The 26,257-nt window shown below is 40.1% G+C and overlaps 3 protein-coding genes across 16 annotated transcripts in view; 2 read left to right on the top strand and 1 right to left on the bottom strand.

Annotated features, from left to right (window-relative positions):
• The window catches only part of LOC126920111 (heterogeneous nuclear ribonucleoprotein K), a 91,372-nt gene that overhangs the window by 6,095 nt on the left and 59,020 nt on the right, over positions 1-26,257 (bottom strand). For 12 of the 13 annotated variants that reach the window (XM_050730059.1, XM_050730066.1, XM_050730058.1 and 9 more), the window contains 2 exons: positions 23,952-24,075; positions 23,143-23,253 (listed from right to left, as the gene is read on the bottom strand). In XM_050730059.1, coding sequence (XP_050586016.1) covers positions 23,143-23,253; positions 23,952-24,075 — 235 coding nt within the window. The remainder of the gene's footprint in view (positions 1-23,142; positions 23,254-23,951; positions 24,076-26,257) is intronic. The other variant, XM_050730070.1, reaches the window with a different exon arrangement.
• Positions 441-2,665, top strand: LOC126920119 (cytochrome b5-like). 2 transcript variants are annotated; one of them, XM_050730080.1, is made up of 3 exons: positions 441-596; positions 1,514-1,831; positions 2,354-2,665. In XM_050730080.1, exons 2-3 carry the CDS (start codon positions 1,552-1,554, stop codon positions 2,488-2,490), a joined length of 417 nt encoding a protein of 138 aa, XP_050586037.1. In that variant the 5' UTR covers positions 441-596; positions 1,514-1,551; the 3' UTR covers positions 2,491-2,665. The 2 variants fall into 2 exon arrangements, with proteins under 2 accessions (XP_050586037.1, XP_050586036.1); XM_050730079.1 differs by lacking the exon at positions 441-596 and adding an exon at positions 697-1,173.
• Positions 5,648-9,280, top strand: LOC126920120 (cytochrome b5-like). The gene is made up of 2 exons (XM_050730081.1): positions 5,648-5,933; positions 8,427-9,280. Exon 2 carries the CDS (start codon positions 8,462-8,464, stop codon positions 8,846-8,848), a length of 387 nt encoding a protein of 128 aa, XP_050586038.1. The 5' UTR covers positions 5,648-5,933; positions 8,427-8,461; the 3' UTR covers positions 8,849-9,280.

The following is a 26,257-nucleotide window of genomic DNA, read 5'->3' as shown; positions in this document are numbered from 1 at the left end:
AAATAACGAAAAAATTGATAATGGTCTACGGACACTGATTTGGATATACAGACACGATTTATGCTCCTTTGTTTAACGACACAGACAAATTAACAAAGGATTATACTAATTAAATGGTTGGGTACTGCAATGCAAGAAACATATAGCGCTGTATGAGCAAAAACATTCCATTACTCGGAAAATCGTAATATAGAAACCGACCGACAGGGTCTATTGTATTCTTGGAGCGATTTGCTTTTGTTGCACGGTTCTCTCTATGGTGCAAATTTATATTTACTATTTCACGATTCCCCAGAGAAATAAACCGACGCCCGTGGGCATTGATATTAAAACGAAACGGACATGATTTCGATAGCCACATGAAGAATTTATCGATCGATAACGCAGTTCTATTCTGTGTAAATGACTGCGCAAATGACGCATGAATTTTCATCGGATCATTATGCGTTTATAGAGTCTCGAACTTCGACACCGTAAGGAAAAAAAATATGCCAATTCAGTTGGTTTCTAGCTACGACGACGATTGTTTCGAAAATATTATCACCGGCGAAGCTCCAAGAACTCGTTAATAACGTCGGTTGACAAATTTTATGCAGGTATGTCTCGATTATTCCGATGCTTTTGCTTTTTCTCTTTTTTTTTTTTTTTTTTTTCGTCAAAGGTTTTCGCAGTTATCATTCAGATAGCATATAACTTTTCTACTTTGTAAAGCTTTGAAAACACTTGAGACCTAGATCGACTAGATAGTCACGATGACACAGCGTTACCGGATCCTTTCACACAACCAACGTAAAAAACGAAATATTCACATTTAAAAGCTCATGAATGTTTAAACGAGCGTAATCGGAGGATCTTCGAATGTCGCGCGAAATATTCGTCTTTCTCCGAAAAATGTATCCGCTATAGGGGACGTGAATATCATGAAACACGAGAAAAGGAAGTCGCGTAAAATACGAACATGCACGTGAAAGATGACCGAGAAACCGCCTTTCTCGAAGAAAAAAGAGGAATGTTCGCGTGGCCATTGACTTCAGTTGTAGACGATTGATGTCTCGCGCAGCGCCGTTTCTTTTGCTCCCAACGGAAGGATTACTTTGTGCAAGACATCTTTTTAACGGAAAATAAGAAAAGAAAACAATCTGAAATCTCCAATGACCCGGGAATCAATACGAGGTACGAACTTTAGCCGTTACCAAAGACACATAGTTTGATACTGGAACTGCAGACTTTCGGTTGAGACACCAACGATGCCGCAATACGATTTTACAAAGATCGAGAAGACAATAGATTTCGTAAGGCTGACACTCGTGAAATCTCGACTCGGCTACCCGATCGAAAGTTTACAAATTCCGTCGGGGATATCGGGAAAATAAGTCCACGTATCGTACAACAGATAGGCAAAAGATCGATCTCAACATTATTTTTACTTTCGTCTGATGTATAATTTATCTTTATGTAGATATGACCTTTTAAAAAATAAAATAATACCCCCCATTTCTTTTTTATTCTTCAGATATCAAGAATTACCGGCGAATACAATTAAACAGAAAAATGTCAAAGGTCTACTCGGCGGCAGAGGTAGCGAAACACAACACGGCTAAGGATCTATGGATCGTGTATCAAGACGGCGTGTACGATATCACAAAATTTTTAAGCGAGCATCCAGGCGGGGAGGAAGTCTTGTTAAATTTAGGTGGACAAGACGCGACGATATGTTTCGACGACATTGGACACACCACCGAAGCTATACAGCTTCGTGAGAACTACAAAATTGGAACGGTGGTCGGTAGCCTTTCCGGAGACGCATCTTCCCCAGGCACATCTTCCGGGGGTACGTTATCTATTTGTCATCATATTTTCAATTTTTACGTCATACAAAGAACAGCAAAAAAAGGTCATGGAAGGTAAAAAAAAGAATGTTCTTTTTACTCATTCGTGCGGTATTTCTTACGTATGAAACTATTGCTGGAAAAATGACAGCACAGTTACGCGCTGCTGTGTTGTTTTGTTTATATACGTGACACATTCGATCAATACGTGTGTTTATCTTTATGTTTGTGTTGAGTGGAATAACCAATCAGATTTCCTATATCGGTCATCCTTCCAGCAATACATTATCCACTATCTACAAAAAATAAATAGTATCGGAAAACTGATAAGCAATAGAATTGTGACTAATTTACGAACTCCGGTCGTATTTTCGTATCTTAATTTCAATCGCAAATTATGTATCTATCTCGTTATTCTGCTCGGTTGAGTTAAAACGTTAAAAAACATTTGAAAAAAGAAATTTAAAAAACCTGAAACGCTTGTGATTTTATATAGCCATAAACAACTAATCTCTGTTCGTTAGGCGTGCAAGACACGATAGACGACGACACCTGGGAATACGAGCCACCGAAACACGAACGGTCACCGTGGCTACCGGTGATGATCGCAGTTGCTGTTGTCGTCTATGCATCTATATTTTATTACTTCTGGTACTCGTAAAGGAAATAAAGTCAGGATAAATGCGCGATCTTGACGAATAAAACGATTATTCGTTTTTACGAGTGAGGCTTTCTGTTCATTCTTTCTCTTCTCTTCTGTTTGCCAATGACACAGAAACCTGGCACGATAATGTATAATTAATATAGAATAAATGTATTTATTCATATCAATGAAACGATCGGAGAAAGTGAATTTTGCTTGTAAATATCTTATCTAGCCGTTAAGAAACTTACCGAATCTGGTCCGATTCAATTTCTTCGTTCGAGTTTCGAAACACAACACGAGCTGAACGTCGTATCTTGGTCGTTTCGTTTTTCAAACGCTGTCGGTCGAGACGTTTTCATTTAATTCCGATCGCAATCTATTTTTCAATATTTAAAAATACATGCCCAATGAAATTATGTTCTTCAACGTCTGGCCAAGCTAGATTCAATCTTTTCCTCGATATTCTGGCACGTCGGCCGCGCGTTTAAATTAAAATTCGTGACACGGAAATTCAGTCGAACAAGATGTACTCCCGTATCCAGACACGCGATCAATAAAACAAGCTATTTTTTTATATCACATCGGCAGACTAGTATCGCAATAACCATTCGCGCGAACCATCCCAGTAAACAGCGTCGTTTGTATATCTCGCTATTATATCGACCGGTTAAACGGGCGGAGCATAGTTGCAAAACGCGTAGAAAATTGACACAACGTTGAAGTCAATATTCATCGTAGAAATTATCTCGAGATAGCTACATAATCCCTGCATGGCATAGAAATTTCGTTGATGCAGCGTGATTCGCCAAACAATCGAGCAACCGCGTCGGACACGAGAGCCTCCTAGTCATCGTGACTGGCAGTTTTCAACTGACTGCACCCGGCATTTTAGCCCGAGAATCCGTTTCGTTCGCACGTTTCTCCAACATTCCTGTTTCGATGTTATAAAACTTTATGAAACATACGGTACATACATGTAAAAAAAAGAAGCAATCTATTTTTTAAAACTTCGTTGCATACTCGTAACAAGCACATAATTGTAAAAGAGATTGAGCGGAAACTATCGCTCAAACAAGCGAGTTTTAAAGTGAAAACAAACGGATGGAATATTTGGAAAATTACTAGTTACCACGCGGTTCTTGTTACCATCCGCTCCTATTTCGTTTGCAAACGTAATTATATAGAGAATTTACAGAATTTACTACGTTGAATGCGTTCGTTTAATTAATTGGAGCAACGTGATTTCAATCCTTCCCAACCTGCATCTATCTTTTACACAGATATATGGCTCTGTACAGTTCGTTGGAATAAATAATAAATTTTTCTCCTAAACATAAATTGCAATTTTTCGATAAAAATTCAACAGGTCGAACGTCGCGCGTCGGAAAACAATCGGAATCGGAGGCGTTTCGTGCGATATTCGTGCAACGATTCTCGCAACGCAGTGAGGATAAGCCTAGAGTCGGAACGCTTTCAGAATAATTTAAGTATATGCGTGATGTTTTATTAATATAAACGCATGATAATCACAATAGATGCAGTTGCATTACATGGTCAGCGCGTACAGATCGCGCTGAGTGCAGTTCCAGCTGAGTGCAGTTGCATGCGACTAAAGTCGGTCTGCATGTTATAATGCGATCAATACACAAGGTGAGTTCGAATTTAGGCTGATCCCATGTCTCCACGGAACTCGGCGATTATCGATTCATGTTATTATTATTGCTGCTTTATTTTTATGACGTGGAAGCGTATAACGTATGCGTTATTATATAATCTGTTAGCACGGCCATATATATACACGGAATGACATTCGATCAACAACATTCAGTAGCTGGTATTTTGAAAGATAAAAGGAAAAATGTTACTCGACCAATGAATGAAAATATATGGAAAGTAAACCAAGAACCTGTCCTACCCTTTTCTTACCCCATTTTCAAGAGTTTATTAGCCTCGTGGAGACTTACCACGAATATCATAAAAGGTCGCTCTGCTTTCGTTGCAAAGTAGCCTTCTCATAAAAACACCGCATAACGTCACATCATTATCTTTTTTTCACACGGAAAATGTATGTAACGACTCACATTTCCATTGAGTACGAAGCGGAAAGAGTACATGTCCGCAGCTTACACAGTACTGAAACGTCAATATCGTCACGTGTTTTAAAGACGACTTAACATTGGTTGAGACGATTATTAAAACGGCTATCGTTACGAATACTAATTTCATCAGTTGCTTTGTTTGTCAACTCTCGTAACTTACGATCTCGCAATGGCCCGTGATTCTCGGATCCTCCTTTTTTTTTCGAAACGCCGTATTTACTAGCGAAATTTTCATAGGGGAATTTAATGATGCGTTCGGTACACTCGTTAAGTTATTTTATGAATATTATCAAATATTACGTCACGATGCTGTGGATTCTTCCCATGCGTAAAATTTGTGGAACTGCTATAACTATCGACAAACAATACAAATAGGAAGATAACGTTTCCACCTTTTAACATATCATTTTTAATGTACGCATATATATTTGCAATACCTTTTCATTAATACGTAACGACACATCTTATAATTATAAAACGAACTTTTTGTTTCGTCCAATGACGTGCACGATGGATCGATCCTGCCACGTCTATCGATCGATCGTAGCAAAGTACATAATACCCGAGCAAAGCAAAATTTGCAGAACAGGATACGACCAATCAACGAGACCTCCATTAGCGTTTCTAACGAAGTCGTATAAATACAGTGTGATGCAAAAAAAAAATGCTATTCAGGAGTTAAAAGTGGAACAAAAATCTCCACGAACAACTGCAAGTTATTTGCAAGAACGTCGTTCTTATACGCTTCCAAGTCCTGCTATTGTCATTGAACCTTCCCAAGAAAAAAGCATTTACGATTGCGTTCCTTTCGTGTCAATTTGTACAACGGACACGAACATCTTTAATATTAGGGCAATTTTAGGTTCGTCTAACAAACCATCGACCTATACACATAACAATGCCAAGAAGAAATATGGACCCACGCGGGCAATAATTTCTCCAACGTTGGGTTTCCACTTCTCTCCGTACAGCATGACAAAGCGAGAGAAGAGAGGAGATGGCGAACGAGTGGGAGTCGAAGATGATAAGGGGCCCATGGTGGGGCAGCATCTAGAGGGGGCAAGGATAAAGCTACTACGAGCTGACCTGGTTGGCGGCAGTGTTTGTGTCGGTGCAGCGTCGTAAGCAAACTCGTCAGAGCGGATCGTTCGACCATCGTTCCTCCCTTTTCGTTCAACCGCGTTCTTTCCTCGGCACGTTTCTCCCACAGAGAGGTAGAGAGAATACATAGAAGCACGTCACGCCGCGCTACGGGTCGCAGAGAATCGACCAAGGAATCCGACAATTTGAGAGCAGTCGAGGCACGAGAAGCGGTAGGGACAAGCCGTGTTTTAAAGGCGAAGAAACGTAAACGAGAAGGTACGTGGTCAGGTGTTCTGCTTCTAATAAACAACGGACGCAGTTTCGACTTCGGGCATCAGCATAGGAAGTGAACGAATAACGTGTGATGTTCGTGCGTCGCATGGAACCTTCGATTCCGGCCAGAACAGACATGGCCGACGCGGAAAAGAGGCGCTTCGATCGAGCGTCCCTCCTCGGTGACTGATCCGCCTGGACGACCGACCGATTTAAATTATTCCTTTCGAATATTTGTACCTTCGACAACCGATAAGCCTCTTTCGTGCAGTGCGCTGCGTATTTTTCGTCGTTTTACCGTTCAAATCTTCACGATTACGTGTAATTTTAAATAAATAAAAAATAATCGATGACGCGAATCCTGAACGATCCGAATGCCTTTAGAATTAGATCGACAGCCTGATTTTATCAATGCTGTAAATAACTATTCCAGTATGCTTACAACGAAATAGTTTCTTGTGAATACAAAGAATGACGTAATTCGCTATGTTCTCATGGTAACAGTTATTAGGATCTCCCATTGAGTGCAACTGACTATGAAGTCATCTTACTGGTACGTTCAACGAAATATAAGGAAGTTTGACATTTAATTGCATCAAAGCTGATTTAATTATTCGATCGATCACGCCACCGCTCGAATATTCGAATCTCGTTGCCTTCGTTTGATTGATATTCGCTCCGTAAAAATATCGTCGTGATTAGTGATATCTCTTCATCAGCGGGCTCGTGGAAAGTTTTATACGATACTGTGTCGCTAGAAAAAGCAGAGAATCGTCGCTCGTGCCGATTGGGTAATCTGGATGACCTTGGCGTAATCATGGATGATGACGCCGAAAATCATATGCCTTCGTGCGAGTTAGAATCTGTTTCGCAGCAGCTTCGAAAATATTTATATACTCTTTTATCTTTTTATATTCGCGAGAACATCGGCAAATTCTTGCCGCCGCAATTTATAGCTTTTTTGCAAATTTTTGTTCCGTATTTATGTAATCTTTAAAATAGTCCTCCTGAAACGACAATAACTGCAAACAGCCCTTATCATATTGTCGAAGAAGTTGAAATGCAAAACAACTTTTGTGAATTAGGTCAAGACTATAACACCTCGAAAACTTCAATTTGCAAATAATTGTTTCAACGATGAATATTTAACCATAGATTTATCGACAATATCTTCGTTTTTTTCCTCCGTCCGAACGAGATTTGTCTCAAAATGACTAAATGAAATTTTACCACTTGACATCAGATGCATAAATCTCACTTTCTAATTACCTTGAGATTATTACCTTGAACTAGAATCGAGTTGTAACCAAAGGCATACTACAAGTTTTGTAAACACGAAAAACGCGACATATATAATATATTCGCATCTAACTCAGTTATTGGTATTGCAATTGTCATTATCTCTCTAGTATCGATCGATCATTACATAATGAAACGTTTCGCGAGACGTTTATCGTGTCGCGAGTACAAGAACAATCAACTCGACAAATAACGGACATCAAGCGAATGAGGGGACAAAGGACCTCGATAAAATCGTTATTGATTATCTGTCGAAAAAGAACGTTCTGCTGACTAACGAAACAAATGAGATATCGTAGCTCTATCGATCGAACATTGTATCAACGCGAAATTAACATTATCCGCTGGTGCCCTCGTTATGAGACGCGTATCTGGCCAAATACGACGATCTCGTAAGTTGAAAAGTTCAAATTGTTACTCAACATGCGAAGCGTTATTTATTCCATCGTCCCCCAAAATTATTACTTTGAATAATAACCGACGAATAAACACGACACAGATCAACATATAATTTTGTTATAACCTTTCCATATGAAAATTAAAACGAATGTTGCTTAAAATTCATTGTGTAACTGTACTTTCCTATTATTACGAAAGCAATTGCAATTTTTCTAAATTTTGTGACACGTCGAAACAATGTGTAAATTGTAATTGATGAAGAAGATTATTCGTTATTCGATTGGCATGACAATAGGAATTCGTTTACGTTTCATCTATGTACCGTCTTTTGTTCGCTGTTCCCCGAAATACATAAATATTTATCGCTTATACCATATAGGAGTATATATAGGTCATGGCCCGAATCTACAGCGCAAACATCTTTAGATACAACAAAACAATTATTGAAACTCCGAATCGCTAAATCTGCTCTCGTAAATATTATTCATATTTATTCTTCGCATATTATCTATCAGCTATATCGATTGAAAGAGACCGAACCTTTTGCATTACTGTGCTACGTAATACCGTTTCTTCTGATAATTCTTTCACTGACAAGATAAGTCGCATGAACTATTAATTCCTACTTGAAACATGAGAAGAATTTCATAGTTAGTCGACTGCTGTCTTTCTCTGTCCCTCTTTTTTTTTCAAACAAAAGAAAAGAACATTAATCTTTCTATCGCGTTATTCGATCCCATCCAATATGTATCCGCTATAACTTTAAAACAATTAAACTAATCTATTCTGTAATTTCAGGATTTTTGCTGTAATTGAAGATTTCCATCGAAAGCATGAGTAAACAGTATACGAGGAGCGAAGTTGCTAGCCTCAACTGCAAGGATAAGACGTTGATAATCATACACGACCATGTGTACGATCTGACGAAATTTTTAAACGAACATCCAGGTGGCGAGGAGGTTCTATTGGATCACGGTGGCAAGGACGCTTCCGAAGACTTCGACGACGTGGGTCACTCTAAAGATGCATTGGATTTAATGAAGAATTTTAAGGTCGGCGAATTGGTCGAGGCAGAAAAAAACGGCAGCATGCCTAAGCAGACGTGGCCGACGGGTTACTCGAAAGATAGCCAAAACAAACAGGATCAAGGAATATCGCCTATGTTGTGGGTTGGTGGCCTAGTCGTCGTAATGGCCATCGCGTACTTCGTGTACTTATAATTTCGATAGATAAGATACGTGTTCTATCGCGAAGAAAAGAACGAGAGTGCTAGAGAAAATCGCCGTTCCGCGTTAACGTGTATGAGACTACTGTGACTATCTTCTTTCTTTTCGATTCTTTTTTTTTTCTTTTTTTTTTTTTTTTAACGTTACACGTCGCTGCATTACAACGTTCGAATGCTGAGTGAGGTTGAATAGAATTCTGCAATGTATTTAAAGAAACTTGTCCCGTCCAACTCTTGTAACCGATGGACATAACGATGAATCGCAAGAATGTTATCTACCTAAGGATTTTGGATTTCTACTTGTAAAATAGAATAGAAATAAGCCCTCGTAATTTTCCCACGAATCGTTTTCAAAGTTCCTCTTTAAATCGTTTTCCTGTTATCTTTTATGCGCATGTTTTAAAAAAATAAATCCCATTTTTCTATACACGCTTCTAATTGACGAATTTCCTACTTTTCAATCAGCTTTTCTCGTTTAATTCCATCAAACTCGTTTTCTACATCGGATCACCCCATCGACGCCACGGTCCTTTTCATATTTTATCGTAGCAAATGAAGGAAAAATTACAAATCAATGGTATTTGTAATCTGCACCGGGCAATGAGATGGCGTTCGAACCTGTGTTGAAACCGCAGATTCCTCTCGACCAAGATAATCGTTAAATCGACGTCGTTTCTCAGCGAACTGTAGCGAAGAAGCCCGTCGGGCATTTGCATTCGAATGCCTCGCATTACAAAAGCCTCGTTACAAGTTTTCAATGAGAGGAAGAGCAGGCATAGCAGCGCGATCAGATCGATCGGACTTCCTTTCATTTCGCTGGATCTCGAAAAGACATTCGTCCGTCTCTCTACCTCTCGCTATATTGCCCACCGAAAATTCACCGATTCCTGTAACTCCATCGAGGCGAAAACAAATCGAAGCATGCGGATCACGTAGCGCTAGTGTAAATTAAGCTCTAGTCGATTCCACCACCGATCACGCTCCATTTGACTGCCTAAATCGTTTAACTCTTCGCGCCGATTTTAATTCGCAGCGGAAACTCAATATATCGAGGCTGGAAATTCATAGCTTCTCTGCTCTTTCGTTTTTTAATTGAACAGTGAGACGCGATTATATGGTTCCATCAATTTTCATAAGGTGATTAATGAAAATCGTTCGCCGACTTCAATTAAGCAAGAATGTAAATTTTCATCGATATATAATTTCCTGTATGGATCATCTCGACCTTATTATTCTGCCGAGGAGCTGGCAAACAAAGGCGATGAATAATTCGCTATACTAATTGGGAGAAAATCAAAGGTATTAACGAAGCGAACCGACTGTCGGTGTCGACTGAAGCGAGAGAATTTAACAATGCGAAAAAGGTCGAAAAGGGGATGGAATATCGGAGGGCAGACAAGAATGACCTAAGGATGGCTAGTCTTTTGCGCGTGTTTTAACCAAATGGGCAATTTTTACTTGGATAAATGTATTCGAAAAATCGTAAATGTTTTATTAGATATAAAGATACCATCATATCGGACGATAAGGTCAGATAAATCGTCATCGTATAATTCTATTGTTATTTTCTATCGATCATGCGCAACGCTATGAAATTATTTAAAGAACCGTTGTCTCTGATCGTCTCTTACTCCTATTTTATATTTTAATAACGGAAATACCCTGCTTATATTTATAGTATTTGTTCGCAGCCGATCTTCAATATGCAATTGCAACTATCAATCGGATTATATCATCGACGTCTTTAACCTGTGACAGGAAAATTCGAAGAATTCAATAATCTCTTGTCCGAACGAGCCAATAAATCTGTCTCAAGGATCGGCCTCGGAAAAAAATCAAGCCAATATTCTCGAGCATTATTGTTTCCAATGGCTTCTTCTTACTTGCAAACGAAATTCAAGGAGATTAAGAAGCCACTTTATTTTCCGAATCGATGTCAAGCTGTCCGGAATCGACAACATAGCCGAGATACCTTCCTGCGTCAGTGAAGAATTCTTCGCGAGTGACAAATGATCGAAAGATATTATTAAATATTCCGTCGTTATCCGAGGAAAACCACTTAATCGATATGAGACGAGAACCGATGCGGTTTCCGATCGATTTGCCTCGTTTCAAACCCCTGAACTTATTCCTCGAGTATCCTTATTTTTCTTCCTGATTTCTTCCCCTTCGTGTTTACCATCATCGTTATCTTCGCCATTCGCCAGCCGCCTCTAATATATTCAGGGTAATTCAATTACTTATTATAACCTATACCATCTTCCGGTGTCTCGCAGAGACACTGCACGCAATTGTTGCCTTTTGCCCTGCTCGTCGTCGTTACGGCTACCTTTGTTCCGCTCGTCATCGTTACAGTTATACTCTTCCCTCGTACATAATAGGCGCCTAAAGAATGCCCCGATAGCAACACGCAAGTATTCTTTAAGCAAATTAAAGAAATGATTTTAACAAGACTGATCTATACGAGAAAATATTAGATTGTGCGATAAATCCGTTCGCATTTCCTCGAAGGAACGTCAAAGGCCTTTTTGCGTTACGCTTCTTACAAATGATTTTGTTAACCAACGGCCTATGTATTATTTTCTTCTATTATTCCGTGTAAATGGATTAATGCAACGCCTTTGCCTCATCGCCTCGCAAATTTTCTTCATTTATCAAAAAAGTCCTGATATTACCTTTTTTAAACAACTCAACGAAAAGGATACGTTTAACACTCGAAGAAGCAAAGGGCGAGGAATTCACGAGCAAAACCAGGATCGACCACGAGCCAGCAGAATAGACTCCTTACGTAACAACGATCCCTTGTTCCTCGACCTCAATCTCAAAAAGAAAGAAACGACAGAGAGGGTGGGCGGAAGAGTGCGGTCGAGAAGCGGCCGCCGGCCAGCACAGGAGGCAGATGGTGGCCGCCTCACGGGAAGGATGTACGGTTTTCCACATATGTCAACCGGTCATCCAAGCCCGTACACCGCAAACCGCGTCCTATCGGAAGAAAGCGAGCTCTTCGGGATGAAACGGAGCGGAAGTCACGCTCGTGACGACCGGCAGTACTTTCTGTAGAAAGAAGTGCAGGACGCTGGCCGCGAATCGGTTAACGATCGCGCGAGAATTCGACAATTAGCGTCAACGGCGAACACGCATCGATGCGCGCCACAGGTGAGAAGTTTCTATGAGCGTGTGCGGTTATTCACGCATCAAAGACCGCGGTAATTGGGCGAAAGCGAGCTCCTAATGCTTCAGCTTGCCACTCTGATGACTTTGCGGAGTTTATTGGACACTAGTTGGGACTTTAGCGATGTTCGATCGCTAATCACCGAGAGTTAATCGATTTAAGATGAACTAAGCGCTCTCTCGTTCTCTGGGTTCGAAGATCTCAATTATCCCACTTTACTCTTGGAAAATCTGCGCGAGTTTTAAACGATAAGTTTGCCATCGAGGAGAAAGGAACAAGATCGAGGCAGGAATTCTTTCGTACGTTTGAATTAATCTGAACTCGAAATGGCTTGATACGAGTGCCGACGACGATCGGTCAACAAGGACGAGCGGGGAAAATAGTCGCGTGATTCTGTCATTTCTCGTAACGCGAAGAGAACGTGGAAAATACGAAAGGAGACAAACCGGGACTATGTAATAACAAGTTTTCAAAGGTTTCCTCTATCGTCTCTTTCCTTCGCCTCTGGTATACGTTCTGATACTTCATTCGCTGTGTCGAGAAATATTTTTCCAACTTTTTTTCATTTCTTTCTTTTTTCTCGTAGTCGTAACGAAGCATCGTTCCTAGGAGAAATAAATTCGATCGGTAGCGGGCTGTAAAATAGTTTACGGTTATTGTCCGGTCCGACCAGGCGAAAAAACGTGCAATTTTCCTCCTTTCATTCCGTCACGAATTCGCGAATTTTTTTCAAACGTAAAAGAAAAACGAATTTCGTATTTCATTCCTTGTATGCCAGAACAGAAGCAATTTTAATCCTATAAACCAGTTCCTCGTAGAAGCGTTCCTTGGCAAAATATTCTCTTTTCTTTCGGATAAATTACTCTATTGCTAATAGATAAATCTGCCACGAAAGATTTCATCGACGCCAACTTTCTCGCCCAATTTCCCATCTATATCTCGATAACGAATGGAAGGGGCGAGCGAGTCCGGTAAAATTTCACGGCACGCTTCGTCGCTCGAAGGAAATTTTCTCGTGGACAGTCTAATATCGCTAAAAGCTTTTTAATAAACAGTCGTACATCGGTGCGGTTGGTTGGTTGCGTAAGAATACGGGCTCGTGCAGGGACTGCTTTCTCATGAGAATCTCTCCCTCTTTCTCTTCCGTTCATCCTTTTGGGGCAGTGAAACGAAGACGATGTGGAGCATTCAATGGAAAACTTCTGTCGGAGGAACGCGGAAACGAGCGAAGTAAGAGAAGGAATTTAGGGGAAATACGCGAAAGAATCGAGGGATGATAGAAATGGAATTAAAAGAGAAGAAGTGAGCCAAAAATAAGCGGAACGAAGAAAAGAATGTGAACAGGATTAAAGCGGGAGTATTGTCAGAGAGACTGGAGGATCTTGATGGAAGAAATGTTGAGCTAGTAATAAAATGAAAAAGAGAATAAGGCGGCTGAGGAATTGTCGTGGAGGAGATGTAGCGAAAACAAGAGAAATAAATAATGGAGCAGTTGCGGAAAGAAAAGGAAGTGCAGCGTGGAGGAAGAAATTGAAAACGACGGCAAGAAAAATAGAGTGGCAAAGTGAAGCTGGATGAACTAATGCGAAACACAGCGTGGGACATACCTACGGAACTCAGCAATAAACCCAAGAAAAGAAGACAAACGTGTGTGTAGTGAAGATTGCGAAAAGAAAAAAAAGCAAAAAGGAAAAAAAAAAGGAAAGATGGAGCTGAAAAGAAAAAACAGACTACGAGTCATAGTTTCTGAAATAATTTTCGATAAAACAGAAATTAAAGGCGACGCCATGGAACAGAGTGGAATTAAAGAAACATTTACCAAGGAACAAACAAACAAACAAGGAAGAACAACGTGGAAAAAGAAACTCAACAGCCAGAGGAAATAAGCAACGGTCAAATAAAATCAAAAAAGATCGGAATGAAAGTACGCATCCAAAGTTTACCTTTCGCTAACAATCGCTGACAGGGGGCTTGTTTGAGGCGGGGGAGTTGAAACAACGTATGAAAATGCGAAAAACCGGAGGAAGACAGCCGCTGTTTATTTTACGGAGTAGCTCAAACATACGATATTGTCCCCGGCAAAGTGGTTCTGTTTTCGCGTTTCCGCTATTTCTTCCATCTCCTGACGACCTTTTCCCAAACCATCCGCGTCTGTTTTTAGTTTTCTATTCCTACCATTCCCCCCGGTTCCACCAACTTTTCTGCGAAAAGCATAAATTACCGTCAAGAATTATGACAAAATGACACGCGAGATCTCGTTCGCTTATCTCTCGACTCTGCGTCACCCTTCGTCGAGAGAAGGAGAAAGAAGAAATAGAGGGTGGCGACTGTGATCCGACTCTCACGTGAGCATTTTTACGTTCGTCACCGCGCGACCTCGCGTCTCGCGCGGGGCATATTACGTAATTACCGAAGGGAAACGTCGACCAACAACGGCGATCTCGAGATTACGCCACCCTCGCTGTTATTTCGCGCGTGAAAACGTGACCCGAGCCGCGATGAAAAGGAGAACGAGTCGGACAAGTAATTGAAACGTACCCCCATGAATCGGTCTCATTTTCAGCATAATTTTAATTTCGTCCTCTTGTGACTGGAGGAAAGGCGCAGATTTAAAAGAAAGTTTAGTTTATATAAATTTAATGCTCTAATTTAATTTAATTTAATTTTGATTTTCGACTAATAGTTCATGGAGCGAATTCGATAAATACGGCGTCGTCAATTCAGAGTACGGATGCCGATGTTGAGGCGTTGAGTGGGTTAAACTACGACTTCCGAAATATATCGGTGGAGGTACAAATAACATAGGAACGAAGATAATCGAGTAAGTTACAAACGCAAATAATTGAAGTAGAACTTACTTACTGGAAGAGTTTCAAGAGTTCTAGGAATATGCAAATGCCCGGGATAAGATTGAAAGGCGACGAGTTTCAGAAATTGCGCACGGCAATGTGAATTCTGGAAAAGTTAGTGGAAAAACACGCGGCTTGAAAACTAGAGCGTTTCCGTCCGAGCAGGAAACCGATAATAGCATCGAAGGAAGGACCTCCCCTGCAAAGGTTGGTCGTTAAAGGAATGATTTCGCTCGTTTTCTCGACGCTTTGGCTGGAAATAGCAGGAATTCGTGGTTAGTCACTTGTCCAACTTGTATTCTCCGTTTTGTACACGGAGTCGGACACTTACGTCTAATTCGCTGCGACGGTAGCAATAAGGCGTATTACGTGGTTAAATCCGATCATCATAGCGCAAATTTAGAAGATGAACTAAACGATACATTGGGAAGCGTTGATTTAAAACTACAGGCTTTCCTTTAAAATTCTTAAAAATTGAAATTAATCTCGAATCGTATAATTCATATTTAAAAACGAACGAATTCAAACTAATCGAAAGTGACGCGATGATACGAACATGTTGAAGCAAAGAGAATTCGCAATTATATGAACGTATCGGACTAATTATCCACGACATAGAAAGAATGATTTACTCGATTAAAACGTGTTTATCTCTGTTTTTCCCTTTAATTTTTCACTGGTGAACTGAAACGATGCAAGACACATAGAAATAAAAAATGAAAAATATACAACAACGCTATGTAACAAGGACAAAGCAAAAGGATTATTACGCTCGCAATCCATCGATTATCAAAAATCGACAAAGAGCGAAATTGTAAAAACTCAAGAAAGCGCGTACCTATGATCTCCGAAAAATCCCATAAAATTGGAAAATCCAGTATGCATCGTCGTAGAGGGAACGTCACGTTTTTTAGAAAACACCAAGGCGAATGATCGCGGCGACGCAAGCGAGAGATCCATTCGATCGACAAGAGGAACGAGACTCGAGGGAAGAAAGAGGGCCCCCGGAGGACGAACTCGAGGATCCTCACGCGTGGACGATCGACCGGGAACTGAAAAGGCAGAGGGTTCGAAGGACTGTCATGCGCCCCTGATTCCGTTTCGGCCGCTGTTCAGACTCCACCCACCTTCATTCATTCACGAACGGAATTACCAGCCGCTGCTTTTCATTATTCCGGGTCTTACCGTGCAGCTTTGCATCGTGACCCGAACCGTACCCCCGGGAAAAGGGAAAGTTGCGCGGCCTGTTCGAATGTGCCGGTCGCCGATCGGGAAAGGGGAGGGAAGGGAACGTTTCCGAACAGTTCCAAGTTTCCAACAGAGTCGTAATTTTCAAAAATTCTTCACCTGGAAAATTCAACCCTTGATCGTAACTTTTTTTCAACGATTCTCATTGGAAATTTTTCTAGAGACATTTTCCCTTGAGTCGGTCGTGGCGTACATTTATCTATTTGTGAATTTGTTATCGCTAAATTAAAGTACATATTACACGCTTTGATTATGGACGTACGTAAAAGTAAAACAAGTACATGGCAGAAAATTGTCAGAAAGTGTAAATAACAAGAAGTTATCGTCTCTTGGAAGTAGGTAAAACAAATATGACTGAAGAATGCAGTATAGCACTATTATAGCGAGCCAAGGTTGAGGAGCTTGGAGAAGCTATTATAACTCGACTGCGTTATTCGATAATAGTCGGACTGCGATTATGCTATAAATCCTCAGGTTTGAGATTACCACTTTGAATTTAAGCAATCTCAAATAAATTTCTCATCCAACGTCGAACTATCTAATTAAACCATCGCCTCGGAGAAAATTCTTCAGAAAACCGTGCACGATTCTAGAAGATGGTCTAGATAAATCATCGACTCGATAAAGAAAGAGATACGGACGAAAAAAGATAAAATAGATAGGAAAATGGAGAAAAGGGAATATTTGTAGAATGATACGCTTTCCAGGGTAAAAAGGCAACCGGAGGAAATCGGAAAGAGAAGGAGACCGTACGTGAAAAGCTCCTGTCGCCTCGTGTCACGACGTCCGGGCAAGGCAGCTGCACCTGGCGTGGCAGCTGTTAGAAACCGTCCGTTACCTGGTTCGCTAGCACCTGTTTGGATTGCGTGCTGCGTGGACCTTCGAGAACTGCCCATAGCAACACATGGCGCCGAGCACCAAAGAGCACCAGGAAGACCCTAAAGTCTGACTATTGGAGAAACGATTGAGAAGATAGATAAATTCTCATTTTGTACTCTTTATCTCACGTATACGAGTCACTCGCAAATCAAAGTGATCAATTCCATTTTCTAAAAATTTCTTCATTTTAATATTAGGGTACACGATTTCGATTACTTTCAACCGAATCGTATTTTTCTATCGTTGGAAAATTTCTTTAAGCTTCGAAAGAATGTGAAAGAATCATTGTTACAAGCGATCTGTCGTTCCAACGCTAAGTACACTAAACATTTTCTTAAAGCGATATCGAGATATAAAAAAGACTCAGAACCCTGGCAGAGATAGTTTTTCAGAAACCAAACGATCTCGATGGACTTGACGATCGGTTTGGTTCGTAAATGGCTCGTACAAAGTAAATCAGATTTCTATGGCTGTTTTCGCTCGATAACGCGATACTCTTTCGTATCTCTTTTACAAGAAAGTCCCAAATTTGCAAACGCTGTTAGAATTATCTTAAAATGTTATCCATGCGCGCGGAATTAATCCAATTTTCATCTATGGAGTCGCATTGAAGTTTTCGATGAAGCAATATATCAAATACCACAAATTCCAGCTAAAATGGCTCCGGCTATAATAACATCGAAGCAACGAAACTCAATCTCGATGAATTATTTTCTTCTGAAAATAGAATTTTGGCTCATCTGTAAACTTTTTAAAATCAGCTCTTCTGCAGAGTGTGTATTCTTTCGGAAGAATTCGAGAAAATTCGACGTGACTATGTCCGTGTAGACAGTCATGGGTAACGGATAATAATAAAGGCATCGCGTGTGCATAATTATCTAGGGTATTTTCTTGGAATTAATTTCGAGCTTCGCGAGGGAAGAGCTTTTTTACCCTTCTGGCTGCTACCCCCTGCCGTGCCGCGCAGTTATTTAGGAAGCACGAGAACTTCGTCGCCGCTGACGAAAGAAGGGTTAAAAAGAAACGCGTCGCGTCGCGTTGTGACCCGGAATTCCACGGTTTTTGCGTCGCAGACTTCGTGGGATTTAAAGCTACAAGCTTTTTCGACGTTAAGCGTTCATGCAACTCGCATGTACAATATTATAAAGTCTCGTGCATCGCATTCGACAATGTTTAATCCGCTATATGCTAATATGCGACAGGAAAATCCGAGACACACGAGTTACCATTGCGAAAACCAAAAGAAGGAAAGCCATCGATTTTTATCGATGATTCAGACAATAGCTTTATATCGAAAAAAATGATGTTTTTAAATAATATTTTATATACGACTGAATTCATTCGTTAAATCTTTTAATGACATCGTAGTTTCTTTCTAATTTGCTCGTTTTTTTTTTTTAAAGTTACATCATGATTAAAAAAAGAGGATAAGAATGAGTTACGTGCTACGACACACGATGAGCTTTCAAGCGACTACGTTAGATGGCACGATTGTTATCGATCTAGCTTCTCGCTACTCTCCACGAATTCGTCTCTTTACCTTCCGCAGTGGAAAAGTTGCTACTTTTACAATAATAATGTTATCAATTAATAAAATGTCAAGTAATTTAGACGTGTCGAAAAAGAATTTACAGAGTTTTTTTACAGACACTACATACTAATTCGTTCAATTATTGCTATATCGTGACGTCTATTTCACTGACTTCATTCTCGATCACGAGTAACATGTTCCTCATTGATAATCAAGCAAGCTAATCGATACGTCACGCGAATAACTGGTGAGTCAATTACGCGATCGTTGTTATCCATGAAATTCGCTTACGTAAGGCTTCGGGCAGCTCCGAACGACAAAAGTTAGTGGTCACGTTCCCTGAGACCTATCATTATCAACAACAAACTATGGTCACGTAAAAATAGTCGAAGTTAGTACATATCCGCGTTTAAAGATTTCCTCTGTATTCCCTAACGATCATCAGTTACACATTACCATTCTGTCGGAGGAAAACGAAGAGTTTCATCATAACGTTTTTCATTGTATCGTTCGCCGTTCATGCCAATTATCGCGTCAATCTACCTTCGCGTCATGGAATTTTTTCCTCCAGTCTTGTGGAGTATCTATTACCGCGTCAACTTTATATTTCGAGCATTCGTTTCCAAACAGGCTCTTTCAATCAAGAAATACGTCATGTATCGCAATTTGAGGAAACAGGGCGTGTAAACGTCTGGTAGAGATAGGAGAGAGCGAAAAGTTTTAATACGACCGCGGAATCGGCGAGAGTCAATTCGTCCTTGCCGGTTAACGAACCCTAAACCAGAAGGGAAATACACTTTTTCAGAACGCGTCGCCGTAATTGAGCGAAGAGAAGAGGGCAAAACAGGGGTGAATGAGTGTAATTACGAGCGGGCGAGCCGATTCGAACGGCTTTCGAATGAGAAAACCGGACGGTGACCGTGGCGACGACCAACCACCGTAACTTTGTAAACCTGTTTAACGTTCGAAGGAACATCCTGGAAATACCAAACTGCTATTAACCAAAATGTTAACCACGGCGCAATTAACAGAACACATTTCCTTGCACGTTTAATTAGAACTTTTCAAGCTAAAAGGATACGTTCAAAAATATGCAACGTCACACGTAGTATCTCCAATCGTAGGTACGAAAGGCGAAGCTTAACACAAGCTTGACTTGGTAGTCACTCAGAACCGATACACTTGCAATTGAGGTCATGTCTGTCGTGGATGATCAATGATATCGAAAGATAATCGAAGCGTTTAAATTACAATAATAATTGTATTTGTAGAATTTTCGGTATTTTTAATGATCCAACAAATTTATATATAAATAAGGTGTATGTTACGTAAACTGTCGGCTATAAGTATTAGAACTTTATATTTATTGGAAAGCTGAAATTTTACTTTGCTTAATACTTTACATTACGAAGCAGAAACGATGCGAATGAAACAACAGATTGATAAAATAAGTAGAATATAAAGCAGTGAAAAGCATTGGATTTGTACTAAATATCTACAGATGTTCCAATACTTATGATTGACAGTGTACATAGATAAATACAATAGAACTTCGTTTATATGAATCTGTCAGGGGACAGATTGATTCGTATGACCAAATTTTTCTCATGTAATAAGAGTTCATCTGTTTCTTCCTACCACCTATAATTTTCTACTTAGTTAATAGAAGTTCGGTTCTTATTTAGTTCAGTATTCATATAAGAGGATTCCACGAAACATTTGCTCTTAAATACATAATAATGTTGCGAAGTTGTATCGACTGCGAAGCATAAGAGTGTGTCGCACAACGACGTGTCCCACACCTTACGTCTTATTGTTGGATGTTCCTATAAGTGGATTAACGCTCGGCGATGGTTCGGATAAGGAGATGAGCTAAAGTTCAGATAACCAGACGCCATTAAAATTTCATCCGTAGAAACGAATTTCGTATAAACGGAGTTCCTCTGTATTACAATGTATGTGGCGAGGGAATACGCAACAGAATTCTACAGAAGAAGTATAAAATTTGCATATCGATGTTAACACGTTGAGATAACAAGATCGATCGGCAAGTAGCATGTAAGTTATATTCGAAGAGATAACAAAAAGCATATAGAAGATGCCTATCAAAGCAAAAGGCACAAACGAGGTCCTCCAATCTGCTCACCTGTACTCCAAGTAAGAAGTAACAAGGGATTCCAAGCGCGTCCCGTATCAAGAAATTAGGGGTAGCATAGAGAAGGGATAACGTAGCGTGAACAAGTCGGTTTTATTGCTTTCAACGGGAAACATCCGGCGCCAGGATCACGGAAGTATTACAATAAACGAGACACGTCTCTCGAGTCGAAATACGCGAAATATTGCACGCGCTAAGGACGCTCGAGAGTATCGAAATAACGTTGCTGTTGACAGAAGGAGAGAGAGAAAGGAGAGAAAGAAGGAAGGAGAGAGAAGCACGACGATAATGTGGCGGTAGAAAAGAGAATGCGGAAACAGAACAGAAAACAAGAAAAACGGATCAGAAAACTGCGAGGTCATTAAACCTAGGATTAAGTTCACGTTCAAAAGGCTGACACTTGAGGTTTCCTTTGCTCATTTCGAGATTCGAAGAAATTTGTTTCCTCGTCTGCTACAAGCGTTCCTACGTGTTCATAGAAATCCTGAATAACGGATGAAAAATTGGATAGAAAAAATCGATGAAATCGCCGCGCTCTTCCGAAATCCGATCAAACAAAACGATTTGACTTTATATTCACGCTTTTATCCTTTATCCTTCACGCTATCCTCTATAGCTATTCGCAACAGCTCTTCCTATCGTTTTCCACGTGTGCGATTTTTTTCCGGCAAATTAATTTTTTACTGTGATTTTAATTCTGCACGAAAGATGTTGAATAAACGTTACTTTCCTCGACGGAAAATTCAAACATTCATCGTTAGAGAATGTATCAAGATTGACGTAGTACCGGAGGAAGGAAAAGCGAGAGAAGCCGACAAAGCTCGAACGAAGAAAAGTTGCAGCCGTCGAGTGGGCCAGAACAAAAGGTCTGCATCGGTTGCTTTTACCTCTTGTGAACGTGAAAACGTAACGAGCCACTTGGCCACGTTGCATATTCCATCGCCTGGATATCCGGACCCGTTGTTACGTAAAATCTGGTCGCAGTTCCCTTAATTAAAAGCGGCTCAATTGTCGTTTCCGACCGGCTTATTTATCAACTTTAACCTGTGTTGGCTCTAAAGGATCCAATCTGTCCTGAGATCCTTTACAGATACTCTATTTCAAAATCGTTGTTCATTTGGTTATACGAAGATGAAGTTTTCCAAGGGAATAGAGAGGAGAGGATGGTTTCAGTGGAGAACGGTGGTTTCTTCATTTTCCTCGGTCAGAAGAGACGACCTCGCGACTCAAGAAGAAGGAAAACGACAGGAAACGCTGACTAATTTCCTCATTATCTCGGTGAACGGCAAATTTCAGATTTATTAACTGCGCTTGTGCAATAGACTGTGCGAATCGAGGCGGACCAGCACGGAATCGGTCACAGAAATAATGATTTAATGTGGCTAATCTCAATCCTAATCCATTCGCAAGACCCAATTTTCTTTAGTGGAACAGCCTTCCCCAACCTTATGTTTCTTGCGTAAGTTAACCAGTTAACTGCGTTCAACGTGTATACGCGTCAATCCCAAAATCCCAATTTATTTCGGCGCGGTTATATATACTCGTCGTGTGCAATAAAAAATTACCATTTACTAGGAAAAATCAAAATTTTAGTAAAAAGAAACATAAATGACGTTTAGTGGTATGTTTCCTTTATACTTTCAGTAAACCTATTATGTATTTTATAAAATAAAAATTCGATTATTTGATTATTCTCTTTGGTACGTATATCGGCTAATTCCCGAATTATTTTGTGTTTTACACCAACTGCAATAATAAAAGCAAATCAACCTCGAGGATAGCTCGACCTGTGAATTGCCATTTTATGCGGTACCTTGCTTTGAAAAATACCACACTGAAATCAACTGAATTTCTTAGATCTATTTTCTTCAATTTTTCTTGTTTATAAATTTTATTACCTTTTGGCAATTTTTAAGTTTTCAGTAACCACACCTTTTTCAACAACGAACTGTGAATTTCTTATCGAATAAGAATGTAATGCTTCCCCGTTTTGCTTTACTTTTTTCATAAAATAGGAACATTTGCCCTGCGCTCGACGTGTATACTCGTCATTGCTTCATTTCACTTGCGTATCCCGTAACGAATTTTTGAAACTAAATTCCGCAGTTAACAGGTTAATCGTTCGCAGTATCTTTGAAACTCGTCTGAATGTTGATTGAAAACCAGAATATCATACGGAAACGAATATCGATGTGAAAGCAAACGAAATACCGATCGAAGACGCGTGTCCAAAAATAACGAAAACGGAAGTGGTTTTAGAGCGTTCCAATGCTCACACGTAAACGGCTCGCTGTCCGAACATTAATAAGGAGATCGCGTAAAGACCTCGAGGACGGTTAAATTCGTCGGACGAGCACGGTACAGAGGCCTTGGCACGAAGTTGTACGTGACAATCGTAAAACCGATGTAGTCCCGCTTGTATAGCGTTAATAGCGTATGAACATTTCTGACTCACCTCACGAAGCTCCTTGATCTTTAGCCCTCCCTTGCCGATTATGCATCCAGCTTGGCTCTGATGGACCAACATGCGCACGTCGATCTCGTCGCTGCCGTGTCGAGATCCATTCTGAAACCATTTCCAAGATTAACTCTCCCATCCTGTTAAGTTACGAACGTGAAATTCTCTTTGAAAGCATTCTAACTGATACTATGTGCTTACTATGCAAGCATGAATTATGTCTTCTTTTTTTTTATCGCTTTCTTTTATTTTTTGTTTTCGTTTACTCGCTTCTTTACTTGGAACGATATACTTTATATATTTATAATGACAGCGTCTTTTAACTTGTATTATAAAAATTACATTGTGCACACATTCGAGTACAATATAAGGACTTATGATAATAGCTGTTTTTAAAATAGCTGGTAAATATTTATTGCACTCTACGTTTTCTACGCAATACCGAACCATTGTTTTTATCACCGATTGCTAATTAGATATACCGATCGTTTTTCTACGACGTGTACAGGGTGTTTCATGCAAGTGACAAAAAGTTGAAAAACGTACTATGAGGTAAGACATCACTGGTAAGACATTATCTACATTTTCTACAATCCTGTAAGCTGGAACAGTATACTAATTAGCACCCTCTATATCACCGTGACAATTAGAGGACAGTTTGTTGAAAGAAAGTTAAGCTGGATACTGTCGATGGTTCGAATATCGATCGATCAAGGTGCTAATAGTTACTGAACCAGCCTTCGTATGATCTAACTATACTGGATTAACAATCTACTAAAGTAAGAAAAACATGTGAAAAGTCTCACGATTGAGTCATTTCTTTTCCCGTGTGATCCTCTTCTGGTAGCAACACTCACCTCCTCGAGATTAGGTACGACCTCGTTCAATACTTGAAGAACGGTTGGCAGATCCGAGCTGATAGTAAGCACCCTAGAATCAAAAACACTCTAACAATTATTCCGATCCTCCGTACCGACCATTACGATATTACGTGCTACACACGTTTGTTCTTCCTCGTCGAATCGTGTCGGCGAAATTTCACCCCCTTCCGTAGAAAATTAGCCGCGGAAATGTGCGAGCTGTGCTCGAGGGAACTCGAACACGAACCGAAATCCCGGGCCAATCAATTTTAGAAACCCTTCTCGTAGTCCAAAATGTATATATTTTCTTTCCTTCATTTCCATCTACTTTTCGAAATAATTTCGTTCTTCGTCGCTTTATTTCACTCCTAAATTTTCCTAATTTTGATTCTTCCGACCATAGAATTTCTTTAGTTCCATCCACGAGCGAAATTCGCGTGGCGCGTCTGCCGCCGACTCATTCACAAACGATCGACTGCCTCTCGTCTCTTTCAAACGGACTGATTGACTAAACGAAATGTGGAGAGAGCCAGGACGGAAAATATCGCTTCGATAGCTACAAGAGAAGTTGCCGGCGTTCCTTTCAAAACAAATACGGAACTTCTGAAACGTCGTCCAACACAAATCAATCTGGTCCTCCCCGTCTGTTCCCGCTTTCTTTCCGTTCCCTCTTTTTAATGATCTGCTATTGACTCCGCGAGAAATTGCCAGAAATCGCATCTCGTTTCCCTTTTCGGTCTACGTCGCGAATGGAACGCGTTATTTTAACGACGAAACGCGCCAAGTTGCGCAGCAAAATGAACGATTCTCCCCGAAGCTTTATGAAAACTTTATGAAACTCGTGATAATTTTCGAAAAGTTCTGATGTTTCTCATCCGACTGATATCGCTATCGATATGGAGAAAACGAGACGGATTTTATTCATTCCCCATGCAATTTCCAGCTATTTCATCGCGTTCCAGAGCAGAATGGCATCGTATTTTCCGATCATAGGCCAGCAGCTTTTCACGCTATGCCATTCGATCGATCGTCGAGGCTTGAATAACTTTGTGGAAGAACAAGAGGCTTGCCGAAAGTCGGAATTCCACGCGAGCACCGTTTCACGCGACTTAGTTCCTTCGCTTCGTGGAAGAAAATGTGTTTCGTTCGACACGATTCGATTAATCCCGACACAATAATATATTCCAATTTCGAGATAGTGCTTGAGTGAAACTGGAATCTGCATACGTATCGACTGAATCAATCGCTCGCGGATTTGTTTTCTTAGAAAAATCGAAATCGACCGGATGGTGAGTAAATTCTCTGTCAGAACGGAGATTCGATTAACGTTCGACGTGAAGTTACTGAGATTAGGGATTTTAATGTTCGTTTAGAAGAAGCTCGAGGAAAGTCAAGGTTTTCTGTTATTCGACGAAAATACAATATAAGCTCACTGTAAGTACGAGCGATGTTATAGTATCCGTTAGTGATCGACCACACTACGTCACTAGTAACAGTCCTTTCGAGTCAAGAATTTACTGACCATCCTAATATATAATGAAAAACAAACAGTAAAAAAAAAAGGAAAAGAAAAAGAAAAAAGGACTCTTTGAACTCTATTTTAAAATTCTGTACGCTAAATATTATATCGTCCATTTGACATATTTTTCTACTGCTATTATTCTTTGTCAGTGCACTCTTTTCGATCCTTCTTCAACAAAACCGAAGCTTTCGAGATCGCTGTTCTATGCGTTAGGCATGTCGCAAGACCAAAAGCTACCAGCTTTCTCTTACGAATGGCGTTCTTTCGATGCTCTATCGCGTGATTATTTGTTAATGTTAACCATCGATTGGTAGGGTGGAGTTAGAACGAGCACAACTATATATACTTCTCGGAAGCTGAAATTTCTCCTATTTTTCTTATTGTAGCTGAAATGTGAATGCACGTTAATCTTCTTTAGACGAGCAAAATGAATTGAATCAAAACGACGTTTGTCTTCTTTTTTTTTTTTTTAATTCTTAGCGACGTACAATTTAATAAGAAATTAATCCAATGTTAGTACTAGTAGTCACACGTCCGATGAGAAAGGAAGTGAAACGATGCAGAATGAATCATGCGTGCAGGGCAAGTCGTACCTGAACGTAATCTAAACTTCGCAACCTAACAAAAAGAAAAAAAGAGAAAAAAAAGAAATACATTTCAGAAAGATCGAGAATACCTAAGAACACGAATTTATCTATCGATCAATCACTTGATATATCGGAAGGTAGAC

Source organism: Bombus affinis, chromosome 9 (assembly GCF_024516045.1).
Source record: "Bombus affinis isolate iyBomAffi1 chromosome 9, iyBomAffi1.2, whole genome shotgun sequence".
In the NCBI taxonomy this organism is placed as follows: Eukaryota; Metazoa; Arthropoda; class Insecta; order Hymenoptera; family Apidae; genus Bombus; species Bombus affinis.
The sequence above is the reverse complement of the archived record's forward strand: the minus strand, read 5'-3'. Positions and strand labels throughout refer to the sequence as shown.